The sequence below is a fragment of the Drosophila albomicans genome, chromosome 2L, assembly GCF_009650485.2.
Source record: "Drosophila albomicans strain 15112-1751.03 chromosome 2L, ASM965048v2, whole genome shotgun sequence".
Lineage (NCBI taxonomy): Eukaryota > Metazoa > Arthropoda > Insecta > Diptera > Drosophilidae > Drosophila > Drosophila albomicans.
In genome coordinates, this window is record NC_047628.2 from 1,559,968 (window position 1) to 1,576,723 (window position 16,756).

Below are 16,756 nucleotides of genomic sequence, written 5' to 3' on the forward strand. Positions count from 1 at the left end.
GAACGCTGGATGGCTCGTCATGCCAGATAGTGTCCGCTGACATGGCTGGTGTACTTATCTCAAAAAACTCTGCAAATTTACGTAAACATGACCAGTTCCTGCTAGAACTCTAGTCCTAAATTTTGCAATTTTGTTTATCATGCGACATTTGTTGTGTGAGTGTTGTATGAAAAAGTTTTTTTTTTCTGCACATCTTTTATAAATCAATCAGAGGTAAGGTTTTTATACGAGGATGGTCCGATAAGTACTTAGCCATTATTTCTCAACATAATCTCCTTTTAGCTCGATAAACTTGACCCAGCGATGCTCCAATTTCTTTAACCAGTCAGCATTTGTGGCGGCGACGACCTCCTCATTCGACGGAAATTTCTGTCCAGCGAGTGACTTTTTCAAGTTTGGAAACAAAAAGAAGTCATACGGGGCCAAATCTGGAGAATATGGTGGTGGTAGCCCAATTCGAACAATTTGGCCACTGCTCTGAAGTGGTCTCACGGTTGCGTTTGTTGTTCGGAGTGAGCAAACGCGGCACCCATCGCGCCGACAGCTTTTTCTTGCCCAATATTACATGCAGGATATGACCCACGCGGTCTTTTGAGATGCCTACTGTCTCAGCTATATCGCGCACCTGACCGTGGCTCATTAAAAACTTACGTGCGACCACGTTGAAACTCGTTAAACCAATTTTTGACGGTCGCCATCGAAGAAGAGTCACCGTACACAGCATCCAAGCACTCCTTGATTTCGCTACGCGATTTCCCTTCCATAAACAAGAATCGAATCACAGACCGATATTGCTCTTTCTTCTTTTTTCTAAAATCCGCGGACACGTCCAATTCCACAAACAGTTAAATCAACAGTAGCCATCTACGAGACTGTACGATAGTACGTAAATTTCTCTTGCGATAGTGACGCCATCGGGCGGTGAGGCTAAGTACTTATCAGACTGCCCTCGTAATATTATATAATATAATATTATAATCTGATGCAAATTAGGTAATCTACATGGTATTTATATTCAAAATAAACAGGGCGAAGAACCTTGAAAACGGCAAAATGATAAGCATCAATAGCCGAGACGATCTAGCCATGTCCGTCTGTCCGTATGAAACACTGGATCTCAGAGACTTAGACAGGGTCTAAGCTGCTTTGGCGACATGTAAAACGGACATTAGAGACATTAGAGACATTAGATGATATATAATTAAAATTAATATATGTATAACTACTTATGCTTTCTGCATGCCCTAAGTAGCGCATAATTTATTAAATTGCAATTTTTTGTTCCTGCCTGAGTTTGTTTACTTTTCGCCTCTAAACATCTGTTGCGTTATGAAGTTTTGGTATAAACACTTGATAATAGAACTACATTATTGGAGTAGATGCATAGGGTCTAAATAGAGTACCATATTAGTATTCGAACTGTAACTCGGTTTTTTATGTTAACTTCATAATGAAGTTTAGATGCGCTAATAACATAACAACACCCTTTAGACCAATAATTTCGCAGAATTGAATTTTTAGGATTTGTTTTAATTAAAGTCCATGATGATACATACATACATAATTGTGTTTTTGTGTAAATCTTGTGATTGACACTTAAATTTCTAAACATTATGTACAAATATCCGCAATTTAAAACTTGTTTAGTGTTAGTGTGTAGATTGTGAAATCAAATACATAAGTATTCATATATATTTACATATATATATCTATAGCAAGTATGTGTGCTGTATTCTGTTTATATGTATGTACCTTAGCAATAACAAAAATAAAATATGTAGCTTGTTTCATTAAATTTTAAGCAAGTGCGGCTCAATGGCCTTGTATGTAACTGTTCCAATTCTTTTCTTTTTGTCTCGTTGTCTTTTCCTCTATGTGTGTATGTACATATATTAAATAACATACATAATGTATTCTACAGATGTATGTATGTACATGGAAGGAACATGTTACTTTTCCATCGTTGTATTATTAATATCGCATATTGAAAATATAAATGCAAAACATAACATCAACTTTCAACAAAATTGTTTATTTAATACTAGATATAACCAATTACGCTATGGACACTACTTAAAATTCGTATTATTTGACTTATTTATACAGTTTATGAGCGTGGAATAAGTTTCAATAGACCGAATTCATCATCAACCCTAGTTTAAAAATTTTGGGATCACCGAGTGATCTTATTCATGACTTTGTGGCAATATTGGATCGAGAAACACGAAAGTGGCATCTGTATTTGTTTCTCTAAATCCATTCTCGAGATATTTGTAAAATTCTAGAATATTTTATAGATTATGATAAAATAAAAAAATATATGTAGATGAAATACAAATTATGGAAGTGACAATCGACCATTTACTAATTTAAAATGAAATTTTTACTTAATTTCGCTTGCAGATTCTATTGCAATATATTCCTATATATTAGTACTATGCCTATAAGAAATGTTCATCATTAAAAATTTTAAATAATTAAATTTTAAAAATTAAAAATGTCTACAAAAATAATTTTTTTGAAAATATCTCGAAAACTGTTCTAAGCTTTCTAATGTCCAACACTGCCTTTAAATTGCCTTATGTACAGTACTAATAATACGGTTTTTGTCAAGCTAAGAGTATACTGGAGTAAATAAATACATAAATAAAATTATATCTTTACATTACGTCCAATTTTAATTGTAGCTATTATGATTCAGAAAGTATAACAGAGTGATGACTAAGGGGACCGTTTGTACTAGAGGGTTAAAACAAAAAATAATCGTGTTTCTCAACCCAAAAATACCGTTAGACTTTTAATAGGGTTGCTTTTTTTTGAAAGTTTGATTCATTAGTTGAGACGATTCATAGAAATGTCGATGCAAAATCAATCAAGTGAATAGTTTTTGATTTCATATATTCTAGAATGTATAAGTTATTTAGATCCTCTTAGTTCTGGACAAGACACACATTCAGCAAATTGCTAATATAGTTTAAGACTTAAAAAATATGGATGGTTTGTGCTTAGACAATTATTTACACATTAATAAATAATAAATAGTTTTTACTTTTCTACGGGTTTAAGTTTTTTTTTAGTTATTCGAATGGGGCTGATAATTTTACTGTTGTTGCTGGGGATGATTATGGTAATGGATAGAAGAACTCGCTTGTGTGGAGGAAGATGTCGATATTGTGGTTGTAGGTTTGATCACAGGTTTGATATCCTCAATTTGTATTAATTGTTCGATGGGTATTAAGGACAACTCGCCGCCAACAGGTTGTGGCATAGGAAGCTTGGCTAGAGCCTACAATAGAGAAAACAAAATGTATTCTGAAGCAACATCTTATAATACCACTTTAACCTTGGCATGCTCCACCGCAATTGTGGCTGCCTTTTCAGCCTCACGCTGTCGACGTTCCTTTAACTTAAGCGAAAATATCGCAACAGAGCGAGCACTCTTCACCAATTTCTGTTTGAGGCGCGATTTTTTTGCCGCCAGTTCAGCAGCTATTTGAAAAAAGTAAATAATTAACGCTGGGACTTACAGATATTTTCCAACTAACCCTTAATCTCGTCATCTGTATTGACCGAAGATGTGGATGCTGTAGGTGCAGCTTCCTCTTCTCTTTCCTTTTCTCTATCGCTTTCCTTTTCCTTCTCACGATCTTCCTTAGCATGCTTCTGTTGAAGTTTTTGCGAAGAACTTGATGAAGAATTTGACAAAGCACCTACGCTTGGACGCGACTGAGAATTGATAACACCGCTAGAGGCAATAGGACCAACGCTATTCGGACTAAACACGCTTCCACCGCCCGATGAGGAAGAGGATGAAGCAACAATTTTATATTGTTGTTGCGTAGCTGGAGACGTGGCCAGCTTGTTACCAGATGCGCCGGACTTCAGAGCCACATTGCTCCAAGATGGTGCAGGCTTCAGGATATCGGTGTTGTCAGTATTGTTTATTAGTTCCTTAATATAAAATTCAAAAATAATTAACAGAAGATCGAGTGCACGATATTAAGCATCTAACTACAAACACCAAAAGCATTCGAGTAAAATATAATATGCAAGTGATATGAACTTATGGACAATTAGCCTGTAATGCGTTAGGTGTGTGAAGAAAACCATTACTCACATATTTTAGCTATATCTAATTTTCAATAAAATCTTAACTGAATTTGGAGTTTACTTCAAATGTCATTAAAATAATTAGGCACGTTTGATGTAATATCAAACTCTTTCACAAAATCTAAGTGTTCCAATTGTTCTTTATTAAATATACCCGCTACCCATACGTTACAAGAAGCAGCCATATCTGTATATCTGTCCGTCTGTCCATATGAATACTAATTGTATTGTTGCGCGCAGATCAAGTTCAAATGAAAAATTATCAAGCGAATTTCTAAATCAGAAGCACACACTGTAATGAATAAAGTCTTTATGATTCCTAAAGATTTTGTTGCGATCGGAGAAAAAACTTAGAAATTATTCATGAAATAATGTTATATGGCAAAACCGGTAGCAGCTGTCAGATCTTGATTGATAGTTTCTTATGTTTTGTATTCTATTATACATATTTCGAATGTACATCGATATATTTGTTATTACAGTATTTTATACTAGTGTAGTGTTTTGCTCTTAGTAAAATGGGTAGCAGGTATCTCACAGTTGAGCATACTTGACTGTGGCTTTTTACAAGTTTTTTTTTTTTTTTTTGTGTGTCTGAAAAGCAAACATAGAAAACACACATTGAACAAAAATAAACAATACATTACAATTAGTTATACACATCTCTATACCTTAGAAATACAATCTATGCTTCTATGCAGGTTTGCATTGTCGTTCACTTTTAAACGGGACATCCATTCGGGTGCATGAAGTTTTATGTGCAGTTTTTCCTTTAAGCATGAGAATTCTATTAGAAGCTGACTAATTGGTTTACCTTTTACTTTGTGGGAACGCGTTACACAATTTATGTCAGACCGATGGAAATATCATGAATACCATTATTTTTAATGGAAGACACACAGACCAAAAATACACATTTTGTGCATCAATACTAAATTTGATCTAATCGAGTACAACTAATCATTTAAAATAATAAAAGTATTAATAGTTTTTATAGTTGCTTCTATTGTTTAATAACGATAAAAGTGTGTGAGTATGATACGTATCAGAATAATAAGACGAAATGTTTGGTTTTCTAATACTCTTTCACTTTGTATATCCATAACTAATAAATCAATAATGTTATATTTTACTCGGTGCGTTTTGAGTCCTTGTGTTAACGGTGGATAATTTATAAATGCTTTCTATATTGAAAACCATACGGGAAGTGTCATAAAGGCAGTTAAGGCGATTTTCTTGCATAACTAACAAATACTACAATAGCAGTTAAGCTTAATTCACTAATGACGACATATAACGTTTAAAGAGAACTACTGTCAACATATCACAAACGTAGTTTGCAATAAGAGCGATAAGTGAACTGACTTAAACAAGAGTAGTGTTATTTATTGGTTTACCAGCAATCAAGTCGAAAGATTGTGTATACGAGTTTGTTTATGGGGAAAGGGATAATTAATAGTTAATTATTTGGATCTTACGCTCATCTGCAAATGAGTTGCGCTTTCAGCGGAAATTTTGCGCGTCTTGCTGTACGGCGGAATCTCCGCTATCTTCGTCGGATGCTGTTGCTGGAGTTGTTGTAATTGCAGCTGTCGCTTTGAGCAACGCTGTGGACTGCTGCTGGTGCTGCTGCCTGCCGAATCGCTGGATTTCTTGCGGAATGGTGGAATTTCCTGGATATGCATCGATTGCATGCGGGAACCTGGGTTGTCAACAACTGTGCTCGTAGAAACGCTGTTCCATATGAGAACGAAAAATATAAGAGAAAATGGAATGAAAAGAATTTTAAAACAGATAATAAAATAAAATTAAGCTAAGCAAAAGCGGAATAAAGCAATTATAAGTACTTAATCCATTATTTTATCTCAGAAAAATATTTATATTTTAGTTGTTCATTAGCGAGATAGTTTAATCAATTGAAAAAGTTTAAATGACAAATTTTTTAAGTGTTTGAAAAGCTAAACTAATACTTTGGAGTTCGAAAATACACGAGAAAATACATGGTTTATATTATCGATAAGTTACTGATACTGTTATTTGTTGAGTTGTTAGACCAATCTACAAAAAGTAGCGGTATTTACGGTAGAAAGATGTCGGATTGATGTCGCTAATTTTGCAAGTACCAAAAACAAAATGGATTAAAAAATTGCCTAGATTTATTAAAAATTAAAATGAGCAAGAACCATTTGTGTAGTAACCATAGGAGAACAGCTATGGTTACTACACAAATGGTTCTCTATCTCTCTTTGAGCAGAAGACTTCGTTTCTTTAAAATTTGGTTTTCTTTTGGTCGCTTTACGTTGAGCTTTTGTGAAACTCTACTTATTGGACATTGCACAATGAGTGATGCTCGCACACAGAAAGACTTACTTAAAGACCGATTAACGCAAAAATTTAATAAATTGTTTTTTTTTTAGCGTTCAGTTTATATGATGGTGAAGAAATTGAGAAATCCCAGATTTCTGTAAGTGGTATATGAATTTTTAGGTCGGAGATTTAAATATATATATATAAACCTAAAAATAGACATCTAGAATTTTATTGTAGTCTAGAGTGCTTGCGCTCTAACTATCTAGCGATATTGAACTCTTACCCGCCATTGCCATCCTGATGCAAACTGCTGAGTGATGAACATCCGTGTGGCGGTGTCGATTCGTGCAGCGGCCGAATTAGTATTGTGCTAGTCTATAAATTATTATTAGTTTGAATTTTGTTGACACTCATCCATTATACTCACTTGGGATGGCGGTGAATCAGGTGAGGAATCGCGATTCTCGTATATATTCACATCCGCCTCAATGCTACGGCCGAAGCCCGGATCTGTGAGTTCGTGATCGTAAAGCAGCAAATCATCTGCCACCTGACTTTCCATGACTTGCTCGTGCGTTGTATTGCCTTCATTATATTCTTGTTCTGGCTGTGTTGATGTGCTAGAGTGTGGAGTGGGTGGTGTCGGGCGAGGTGAAGTGCCCTTGCACTGCATCTCACGTCGGCAATGCTCGGCACGTGCAATCTCCGCTGCCAACCAAGATGGCAATTCTGGCAATAGCCATGTCAAAGCCTGGCGCAGACCCAGCATGATATGCTTTAAGTAATACAGATGGTATTATTTAAAATCTGAATGATTCTTCTATAGACAAATCTTACCTCCAGAGTAACAATCAGTATTATAGTTTGTGCGGTAGAAAGTCCTGGCCATAGTCGCGAGACCTGACCAGAGAGACCAATCAGTGCACAGTTGACAATCACCGCAGCCAGCGACAATATGCTAAGTGCATTTTGCCAGGTGCCAATGTTCGCTACCCGTTGACCAAATGGCCGTTGATGTACGTGTGCGAGCTTAAAGGCATCAGAACGAATCTCCATCAGGTTGTTGATAAGCGCACATAAGCCAGCCAGTGGAAAGGCAGCTGAGAAGAGCACCACATAGCCCATTTGGACGAGCATCTCCAAATGATCTGAGAAAGTCCCATCATACTACAACAAAAATATTGTAATACTTTTTTTTAAGAGTTTCCCTTAAATGACAACTTACCTTGTACAGTGAACTCTCAATCTCAGCCTGTCCAATATTACGTTTGCTTGCCACTGGCTGCTGGTGCTTTTGTTGTGGTTGCTGCTGCTCTACCGGCCTGGCATCAGACTCAGCTTTAAGTTTCTCTTCGGCGGTTGCTAACTCTTCAGCAAGACTTCGATTCAAATGTTGAGTGGGACTTAAAGCCCCCCACATGTTAAAGCTCAGCTTAGCCAGCCTCCATTGCTCCAAAAAATAGGGAATGGCCGACTCTCGTAAATTCCCAATAATTTGTCGAGAGATAAGCAAACCAGCCAATTGCTGTGAGGGTGAATGGTAAGATCAAAATATTATATAAAGTGATATGATATTTCTACATAGGCCTGTATAAATGATAGATACTGAGCGGATACAACTTACCTCCTTCAGCTTGTCTTCATCGCGTAGGTAGAAAGCAATGTAAAAGAGTGAGAGGAACGAGTTGACGAATTGAAAGAGAGCCACCTTAGCTATTAAATGATTCTCGTATTTGGACTGCAGTCGATAATTTTCTATACATAATAAGAGAAAGCCAATAATAGTAAGTGTTTTTGTAAGCTTCAGTTAAGCATTACCTCGATCATTAAGCCAAACGGCCAACTTGAAATAGGCCTCATCCATCAAAGTAATTGCACCGGCCAGTAAAACTTTCGGAATCACACTTAAACAGCATAGAACGCTCTCCTCCGGAAGTTTGGAGTCCCACCAATCCTAGCGTATAAACAATTAACCGATAATGGCGGATTTATATAATCAAATTTGTTGTATTTTTTATAAACTTCCATAAATAGATTGACAAGCAAACAGTTGTTAATAAAACTCTTAAAAAGACCGGTAATTAGCTTATTTGTCCGGTATTAGTTCTCCGCATAAATCTTCAATCAATACTCATTTAGCAATACCTCAACTTTATTTAGCTATACACCAAAATATTTCCGTGATTCGACTCTTATATGTAATTTAGTGGAATTCTGAGAGCTATTTTTTATATCTATGTCCGTCTGCCCCTCTGTCTATAAGAAATAGAGCTATATTTTTTCAAAAGCACTAGTAACTTGTGCACGCAGACCAAGTTTGTTTTAGATTTTTGTAAAATCCGGAAACCGAAAAGCAAGCGTAATTTTTATGATTCCTGAAACATTGGTTTTAATCGGTAAAAATTGTTTAAGGTATTTAAGAAATAATTCGAAATGACCAACAACGGCTTCTCCAGTCGGGTCTTAATTGCTTTAGTTCATAATCTGGCTTATCTTGTACCCTATGGTATATTTTAAATGTAATAGTATGGATATACCAAATTCAGCTTTTGGTATATTTTACTATTTTTGAATATATTAATTTAGTATATTATAATAATTCCGCACTGTACTGCTGTGTTCTATGTGTGCAATAAAGAAACCTTGAGCCCCCCGTTGTTTAAGCAAATAATTCTACATAATGTATTTCGAACAATGTTAGTACGACACATCAGTGACAAATCTAATAAATATAATTGATTTATGGATTATGAAAAATAAACAAATTTTTAAATATTTTAAATTAAAAGGGGTGTATTTATTATGATTGCATCGAATAACGTTGGCGATTCGTAAAAATAATATGAAATGTATAGAATTATGAGTAATAATAACAAAGTTAAATAAATATAAAAACCTTGTGCAAATTATACATGCATTGCGGAATTCCTTTATCGGGTATATTATGGTGATCCAGCCAATCCTGTGAAAAAGAACAACAAACAAACGAAAGAACGGAAGATAATAGTTCAATGATGCATGATAAATGATAAATACATAAATACTTCTGTTATTACCCTTTATAAGTGGCATACAGATATTGGCATGATTCTACACACAAAGTCTAATAAATATGCTTTATAATTTTTTCAATGATGCGTGCTACATACTAAGTCGGCTAGATGCTTAATATTTTGTTCAATGATACGTGATAATTGATAAATACATAACTGCTTCACTACTTCTGCTATTACCCTGCATTTGTCGACACGACCCTACATAAATGCTTTATAATCTTGCAGCGGCAACTGCAGTCAAAGTACTAAACAAATTAAATTTAAAATTTGAAAATTATTTTCGATGGGATAGTCTGTGTATGTAATCGACATAGAAACCCATCCCTACATAAATGTTGATTGTTGTTGTGAGTATGTTAAATTGATATTCTTGTTTACTGCCATTAATTTAACTTGTGAATTGTTTGTGAATGTCAAGTGCGAGTGTTCAGCCTTTGCGTGAACCCGTGAGAGCATCAATCAAATTAAATAAACAAATAAAATTCAACAAATTAATCTCATGAATGCTTACAAGCACAAACATAGGCGTTTAAAACAACACATCCGCTGGATCACCTAACTAATAGTCAATCCGCAACACACACACACAGACCTATACCCTATACCCTACTTTTGCAACACGAAATATTAATGAACCTGATACGAGTATTTCAATACATGGGGTAATTAATGGGAAATAACTCGTAGGTGCACCGAACTAAACTCTAGCAAACGTATAAAATGAAAAAACTCACCTGAAATCTCAACATTAAAAACATCACAACAAACACTAAGCAGAGGCACAGACCAATTACAGGAAAGCTGACCAAATAGCGAAAGGCTCGCCGCTGCCATGCAGGAGCTTCTTTAGGTTCCAATCTTCCTGTCACATTGTTTTCTTCCAAAGGACCCTATTAAATTGCGCCTTAGAACCAGTAAATTATTAAATTTCAATTATCTCACCTTGTAGAGAGGCCTGGGCGGTTCAAGAAGTTCGGGTGGAGTTGATAAAGTTCCCCAGCGAAAGGCCAATTCCACGGAGTAGCGTTTCCAAGCCTCTAGATAGAGTGATGCCCAGGCTACATTGAAGAGCGAGAATAGCACATGGCCCATATCCTGAGCTATTTGGCCCTTGCCCCACAATATGCCGTAGAGTATAGTGCCAAATACGGCCGGCACACCCAATGCGCATGTGTAGTGGCCCAACCATGCAAAGTAGAGTGCAACCTTTACACCAAAATATGCTGCAATATCGTCTAATGGTTGGGGGGCACAGATTTGCTTGACCCAATGTGTTTGTAACTGCGCCAGAGAACCGCTCTCGTGCAAGGGAAAGACCTGTGTTATCAGTCCAGACTCCTGCCAAGCGGCAACAATACTTTGACCTTCAGCAACAGCAGCGCGACCCTGTAGAGCGTCAATGTCACTGCATCCAGCGCGCAGTCCTTGTAGAACCTGTAACACTAACCACTGGCGCTCTTGAGATGTAAACAAAGCTGTGCTGCCCACATCGCCCCGCAATTGTTGGAAGCAGTGACTTTCGCGGGTTGTAAATTCACGCAATGCCCCTCCTAGATCTGGACGCAACCGCTTTGGCAGGCGAGCTTCCTCCGCTGCTCTGAAAAGTCTACGTAGAGAACAAACAATACAGTGATTCTGTCTCGGTTATTCGATTAGTCTTTATAGTCAATTCAAATTGTTTCTTTTTTTTGTTTTCTAACTTGGCCACTTATAATTCATACCAAAGACTATAAAATACATACACAATAAAATAACTTCAGTTGGTTTGAGCTCATGCACTCATTACACGACGAGAAGTTTCGGCCTGGGCTGGGCTGACGAAATAAGTTAATGTTACTATTTATCTTAAAATGTGGATTTTATGTGGATTGAACGAAATTTCATTCTATAGTCTATGGGTCTGCTTAAGAATTACAGTTATATTTATACATCCAAAAATCAACGGAAAGGCTTGGAGGTCACCCTAACAGCCTGGTGACCTAACGCCGAGTCATCGGACTACTGTCAGGAGAAGACTAAAACTCTATCATCCTCAAGACCTGCTGGCTCGGGTCTTGACCTAATGTTTACCAGCAATACTATACATAAATTTTTCGTATATCCTTATGTTCAATTTACAGTATATAATTTGTATATAGCTTATATTTATTATGTGCTGCTGACATAATTTATTTTCTGCTTAGAATTTCTGATTTGTTTAAATTGCTCAGTTAGGTAGCAGCTATCTTTGTTACCATTTCGTTATTATTTCAAATAAAAAAAATATATTTATATATATTTATACATCACTTAAATGCACTTACATATTAACTGGAGCGCTCACGTAAAAGGCATTGCGGCTGGAGCTCTCGTGGGCCTTAACCTGGACTAAAAGACCTAATCCAGCAGGCGGCTGAGAACGTATGCGGGCGAGTAACCAACGCAAGGCCTCGTCTGGGGCATCCTCGGGAAATTCAATGACAACATCGCACTGGGTGGGTATTTTGTTAAGCCAAAGCCGACGTGGCGTCATAAGGTGTCCTGCATAAGGTACTTTGCGGCGTAATTGGCGGGAAGCTATGACGAAGCGAATTGAGAAACGCAAATTAATTGTTTCAGGGAAACTGGCAAAGAAAAACAAAGCAGACAAGCACCTCTAATTCAGAACAATTCCTTCTATTAATTTTAATGAAAGACGACATATTAATGCGAAAATCAGCAAAATATTGTTTATTAAAAATATACAAACAATGATAACACTATCCAAACTTCAATAAATATAAAGATAATATAGACACAAAGAATATGTAACATATGTATATGTATGTACATATGTATATGCAAATGAAAACTCAGTGGAACACACAAATGACTGCCACTAAACACAGAACACTAACATATCTACTATTTAATTAAATTAAATAAATAAAAAATATATTCTATTTGTTTATCGCCAACAGATTCAAGATTTTGACCGTCTTTATATTTTGGCTAATACTTTAAACTATTAAATGAATACCGGCTACAAAGAAAAAGTAAATGATAAGAGACATCTTAACGAAGTGGAGGGATTTTTTAATTACTTATACAAAATAAAACCTCAGTTGGCTATCATCATATATTGTGGTCTTCAAGTAGCTGGCGATTATCGAGCAAAGTAATTTGTAAGAGTTTTATAAACTAGTAAACCGCCCACATACCTAATTAAATTGAATCAGTTGTTTTCCCCAACAAACTTAAGAACCTGTAATTACGTGCGTCCAAGAGACGATGGCATTTTAAAATAGTATACTGGGAAGACGGGGAGACAAGTTTACGTTTTAAGTATCACACGCTCATTTTATTTGTATTAGTAAAAAATACAAGCAGAAGTACCTTGTTTAACGAACTGTCGAGTTCGCCACCCAAAGTAATCTAATTGATTTAGCAATGATGATATATGTATTTTCCAAAAGAAGGGCTTGAGAAACATATAAAAAAAAGCTGTTACCGCCACCCCCAGGGTATCACAGACACTAAAAGAGATAGACCTATATTTTTTCCGACAGCACTTTTCACTTATACACGCAGATCAAGTTTGTTTAATAGAATAGCATGCGTAGCATGAAGCTTAAGTCACGATTTAGTACATAAAATCACATCTCCAGTCTTTATGATTCTTGTCAATTTGGTTGCGCATATATCAGCAACTATTCTACTATTGTAGTAGTAGACGGTTTTATCATACAAAAGCGTTCTTAATCTTTAATCTTTAATCTTTTCTTAAATGTCATGAACTTTTTTTGTACACCCAATATATGACTACACACTACAGCTAAACTAAAGTTTACAGAATATGCATATGAGCATTTCCATAAAATTAAACGTAAATAAATTTATGTATGTAAATAATGTTATTCATTTTATTTTTTGTTGCTACATTTTTGAAAAGGAAGTCACAAATATATTCTTTTTCAGATTTCCCACCCTAAAGTGCTGTTTTCCCCGGATTTTATTCATCAATTTCAATCAAGATCCTTGCACCAATAACAATCTAGAAACAAAATAGGAACAAAATAGAAACAGCAATAAAACAAACATCGCATAATTGTACAAATTTTCTCAAACTTGTAGAAATTTGCTCACATTCGCTGTAACGCTATAATTAACAAAATTGTAAAATTAATTAAGCGATAGCAATACTACAAAATAAAGCTACTAATAGAACATTGTGGTATCTTAGAAATGACTGGAAATGCCCATATAAATAATTAAGGCATTGTCTTAATTCCTATATATGTATGATACATACATAGATGTAAAGTTTTCGATTTTCTTACCGTTTTCAATTGTCTCTTTGGCACAGGATATTAATTTGCCTTTGCGACGTCTCAAATTCGATTCAAAATTGTTGTCTTCGGTAAAATCATCATCTCGCGTTATAACCTCACTAGCTCCAGAGGTGCCATCCTCACCAGCTGTTGTTGTTGACTCCGACACTTCCTCTGAGAACTGACGGACTGCATAGCTATGAAAGACATTACCTTTGCCTCCACCACCGCCACGCATCGTACTCTCAAAATGTTGGCTCATTTTGGGCCAAATAAAAATAACAAATCTTTCTTTTGTTATTTAATTTTTCTTTGATTTCCGTATCTGTGATTTTTTCTTATAATTTTAGTTTCATTGCTTAAAATGTTATAATTTTTATATTGGACGATATCACGTGATTACCAACAAAATATTAAATCCTGCGGAATATTGTTCATTATTTATTTTTTTCAGTAGTACAAATATAAAATGTCGATTACAATTTATAGGAAGAGAACGCAATCATAAAATACTATATGTAAAGAAATGGTGTAATAAGAAAAAAGCTAAAAACACGCAACAGAAAATTTTATTAAGAGAGTTTATTAGGTTTGTATTCCTTCTACCGGCTAGAAAAAGGGTGGCTTTTTGTGAATTTTGCTCAGAAATATTGAGTCCAGTTACTGTTCAACGATAGTCAAGGGTTCAATGTGCGTGGGAGTCACTTAACTATTTTTTTTTAATAGTAATTCAAAGAAAAAGCGACAACAAAAACGGAAGCACTAGAAATTGTCTACTTATTTCATAATCGCAACGACCCATTTAGGTTAATCCGTTTCACTCAGATAAAAACGAACCACTTAGGGTGGCATTTACTTAAAAAAAAGTATTGCATACCTCTAAGGGCGTCATTAAAAATTAAGCTTGAGCACCGCTGCCTGCTTGTGCAAATTGCAGTAGAATTTAATTATTAAATTACCAACAATTCTATAACAATTATCTGACGGACACAAATTGTACACGTTTTCACTTTGGAAAATGCCACTACAGACTGAAATGTAGCAAAGTTGCTGCGCCCAGCTCATCATAGGAAAGAGCGCGCTCGTGGTGAGTTTCTAACTTATCGATTTTGTTCTGTGAGTTCTCGTGAGGTCGCTACATGCGTGCGAGATAAAATAAAAACAGAGAAACACATATTCGCATTGCCTTTTTTGTTTTCATACACAACTTTTGTCGAGAGCTAAAGAAGACGCTTGCAGAAAGCTAGCAGAAACTAGAAAGAAGCCAGACAAGAATACCGACTCCATGACTCATTTCGCAATATCAACTCATTTGAACATATTAAATCTATGTTATTATCTTTAGGTTAATTCAAAATCAATTAGTATGTTAATATATCATTAAAGTACAATTTTTAAAGACAAAATTACATTTATCTTAAGGATTCGCGCAACATTATAATTCAACAATTTCAAAAATTATGAAATTAAATTATAATATAATTTTAGACAAATATTTTTTAAATCGATTTTAGAGGTGTGAGCACACAACATTTTTGGTTGGCGGTGAAAAATTGAAGCTGACAGATGAAAAAGGACGCGTTCTATTGTTTAGCTTCGTTATGTCGGTTAACACTCGTGCAAAAAATATTTATAAATTCATTGGGGTAGGGTAGTGTGACCAAATTCGGTGAGAACAAAAAACTTTAGGCTTTCTAATTTTGACCCGATGAGAATATTGTGAATGGCAATTTTCTCAGCGCTAAATAAATGTAACTCCAAATGTTTGAAGTTTACACCTGCTGTAGTCCTTATTCCATTGTTTACTCATTTTAATAATACTTAGACGAAATCAAAGCTGTCTATACTTCTTATTTTACTTTTAAGCAAAAGCGGCACCGCACATACAGGACCAAGAATTTTAAGCTCAGAACTTGTAATAATGTCAAAAGAGGCCGAGTGCTCAGATTTAGGTAATAAAAGTCATTCGCGATATTCTTAAAAAAAAAAAAAAACTTTCAAGTCCGCCTCCATAATTTACAATAATAATGAATTTAAAAATGGTTACTTTTTTGTCTTAAAAAAAAGTATTGAGTCTATTAAGCCTCAGACAAACAAACAATTTTCAGCAAGTTGAAAATAATTTGCATTTTTTTTAGTTTTGCAACTTGCAAGTTCATTTTTAGCAGCAAAATGGTTTCACTAGTGTTTATGCGTGTAAATTTGATTGCAGCAGTCAAGTTGCTGCCAATTTTTTCGCATCGTTTGTACTTCAGATAATTAAGAAACCATTTTAAAACCCTTATTACTATGTAGCTATTAATCTAAAAATCAATGCTGCCCAATTGTGAGATTTAGAATTAACCAAATTGTTTAATTGGTTTTAATAAATAAATTACTTTTGTCCTTTTTTTAGATAGAGCAACTCAGGATCAACTTTCGAATAGTTGCAACAACTTAGGATATAAATGAACTCGTGACCCATAGCGCAATTTTAAAGCTACCCATAGCTTAATTTTAAAGCTAGAGCTGCGAATTTGTGTATACAATAATAACAATAGTAATTGTGATACCTGAATTGATTTGGTTGCGATAAAAATTCTAGAAGTTATTAAAGAAATACTTTTGTATCTACATGTTCGCCTATATTGGCAACAAGGATGAACACGACAACAATTGCTCGTGTCGTAGATGTTTAGAAATAAATACCGACTGCATAAACACTGCGATGGCTCTGCGAGTTCAAGTCCCGGTCGGGAATGTTTTTACTATTTTTTAATATTTTGTGACATATTGTTTTGGTAAATTTTAAGAATATTAACACAATATTTAGATTTTACTCAAAATGTGTAGCGGGTATCTCACAGTCGAGCACATTCGGCTGTAGCTTTCTTACTTGTTTTAATTTATGCAATGGCGAAGCAAATATCATTAGAGCGAGAGAACGCACACGAGTGTTTTATTATAAATAAGTTACAAGTGAAATTTATGAGTTAAAATTTAATAATTGCA

General features: G+C 35.2%; 1 protein-coding gene across 6 annotated transcripts; it reads right to left on the bottom strand.

The window, feature by feature from the left end:
* Positions 1 to 3,028: 3,028 nt before the first annotated feature.
* LOC117564572 (anoctamin-8) lies at positions 3,029 to 14,201 on the bottom strand. 6 transcript variants are annotated; one of them, XM_034243412.2, is made up of 17 exons: positions 13,775 to 13,858; positions 12,656 to 12,746; positions 11,780 to 12,032; positions 10,419 to 11,082; positions 10,211 to 10,366; positions 9,317 to 9,382; positions 8,239 to 8,374; positions 8,045 to 8,175; positions 7,646 to 7,945; positions 7,258 to 7,587; positions 6,848 to 7,195; positions 6,704 to 6,795; positions 5,589 to 5,844; positions 4,782 to 4,880; positions 3,546 to 3,951; positions 3,344 to 3,489; positions 3,029 to 3,286 (listed from the first exon to the last, which is right to left on the bottom strand). In XM_034243412.2, exons 3-17 carry the CDS (start codon positions 11,986 to 11,988, stop codon positions 3,101 to 3,103), a joined length of 3,525 nt encoding a protein of 1,174 aa, XP_034099303.1. In that variant the 5' UTR covers positions 11,989 to 12,032; positions 12,656 to 12,746; positions 13,775 to 13,858; the 3' UTR covers positions 3,029 to 3,100. The 6 variants fall into 6 exon arrangements, with proteins under 6 accessions (XP_034099303.1, XP_034099299.1, XP_034099304.1 ...); XM_034243408.2 differs by lacking the exon at positions 12,656 to 12,746 and having other exon boundaries at positions 13,775 to 14,201; XM_034243413.2 differs by lacking the exon at positions 12,656 to 12,746 and having other exon boundaries at positions 11,780 to 12,079; positions 13,775 to 13,847.
* Between the last annotated feature and the right edge of the window lie 2,555 nt (positions 14,202 to 16,756).

Excerpts from the sequence above, each read along its gene's own strand:
- LOC117564572 (XM_034243408.2), bottom strand. The coding sequence starts at position 14,027 with ATGAGCCAACATTTTGAGAGTACGATGCGTGGCGGTGGTGGAGGCAAA. Across the intron at positions 10,367-10,418 it reads CGCCCAGGCCTCTCTACAAG|GGTCCTTTGGAAGAAAACAA; the intron begins GTGAGATAATTG and ends GCAATTTAATAG. Across the intron at positions 7,946-8,044 it reads ATGAAGACAAGCTGAAGGAG|CAATTGGCTGGTTTGCTTAT; the intron begins GTAAGTTGTATC and ends TCACCCTCACAG.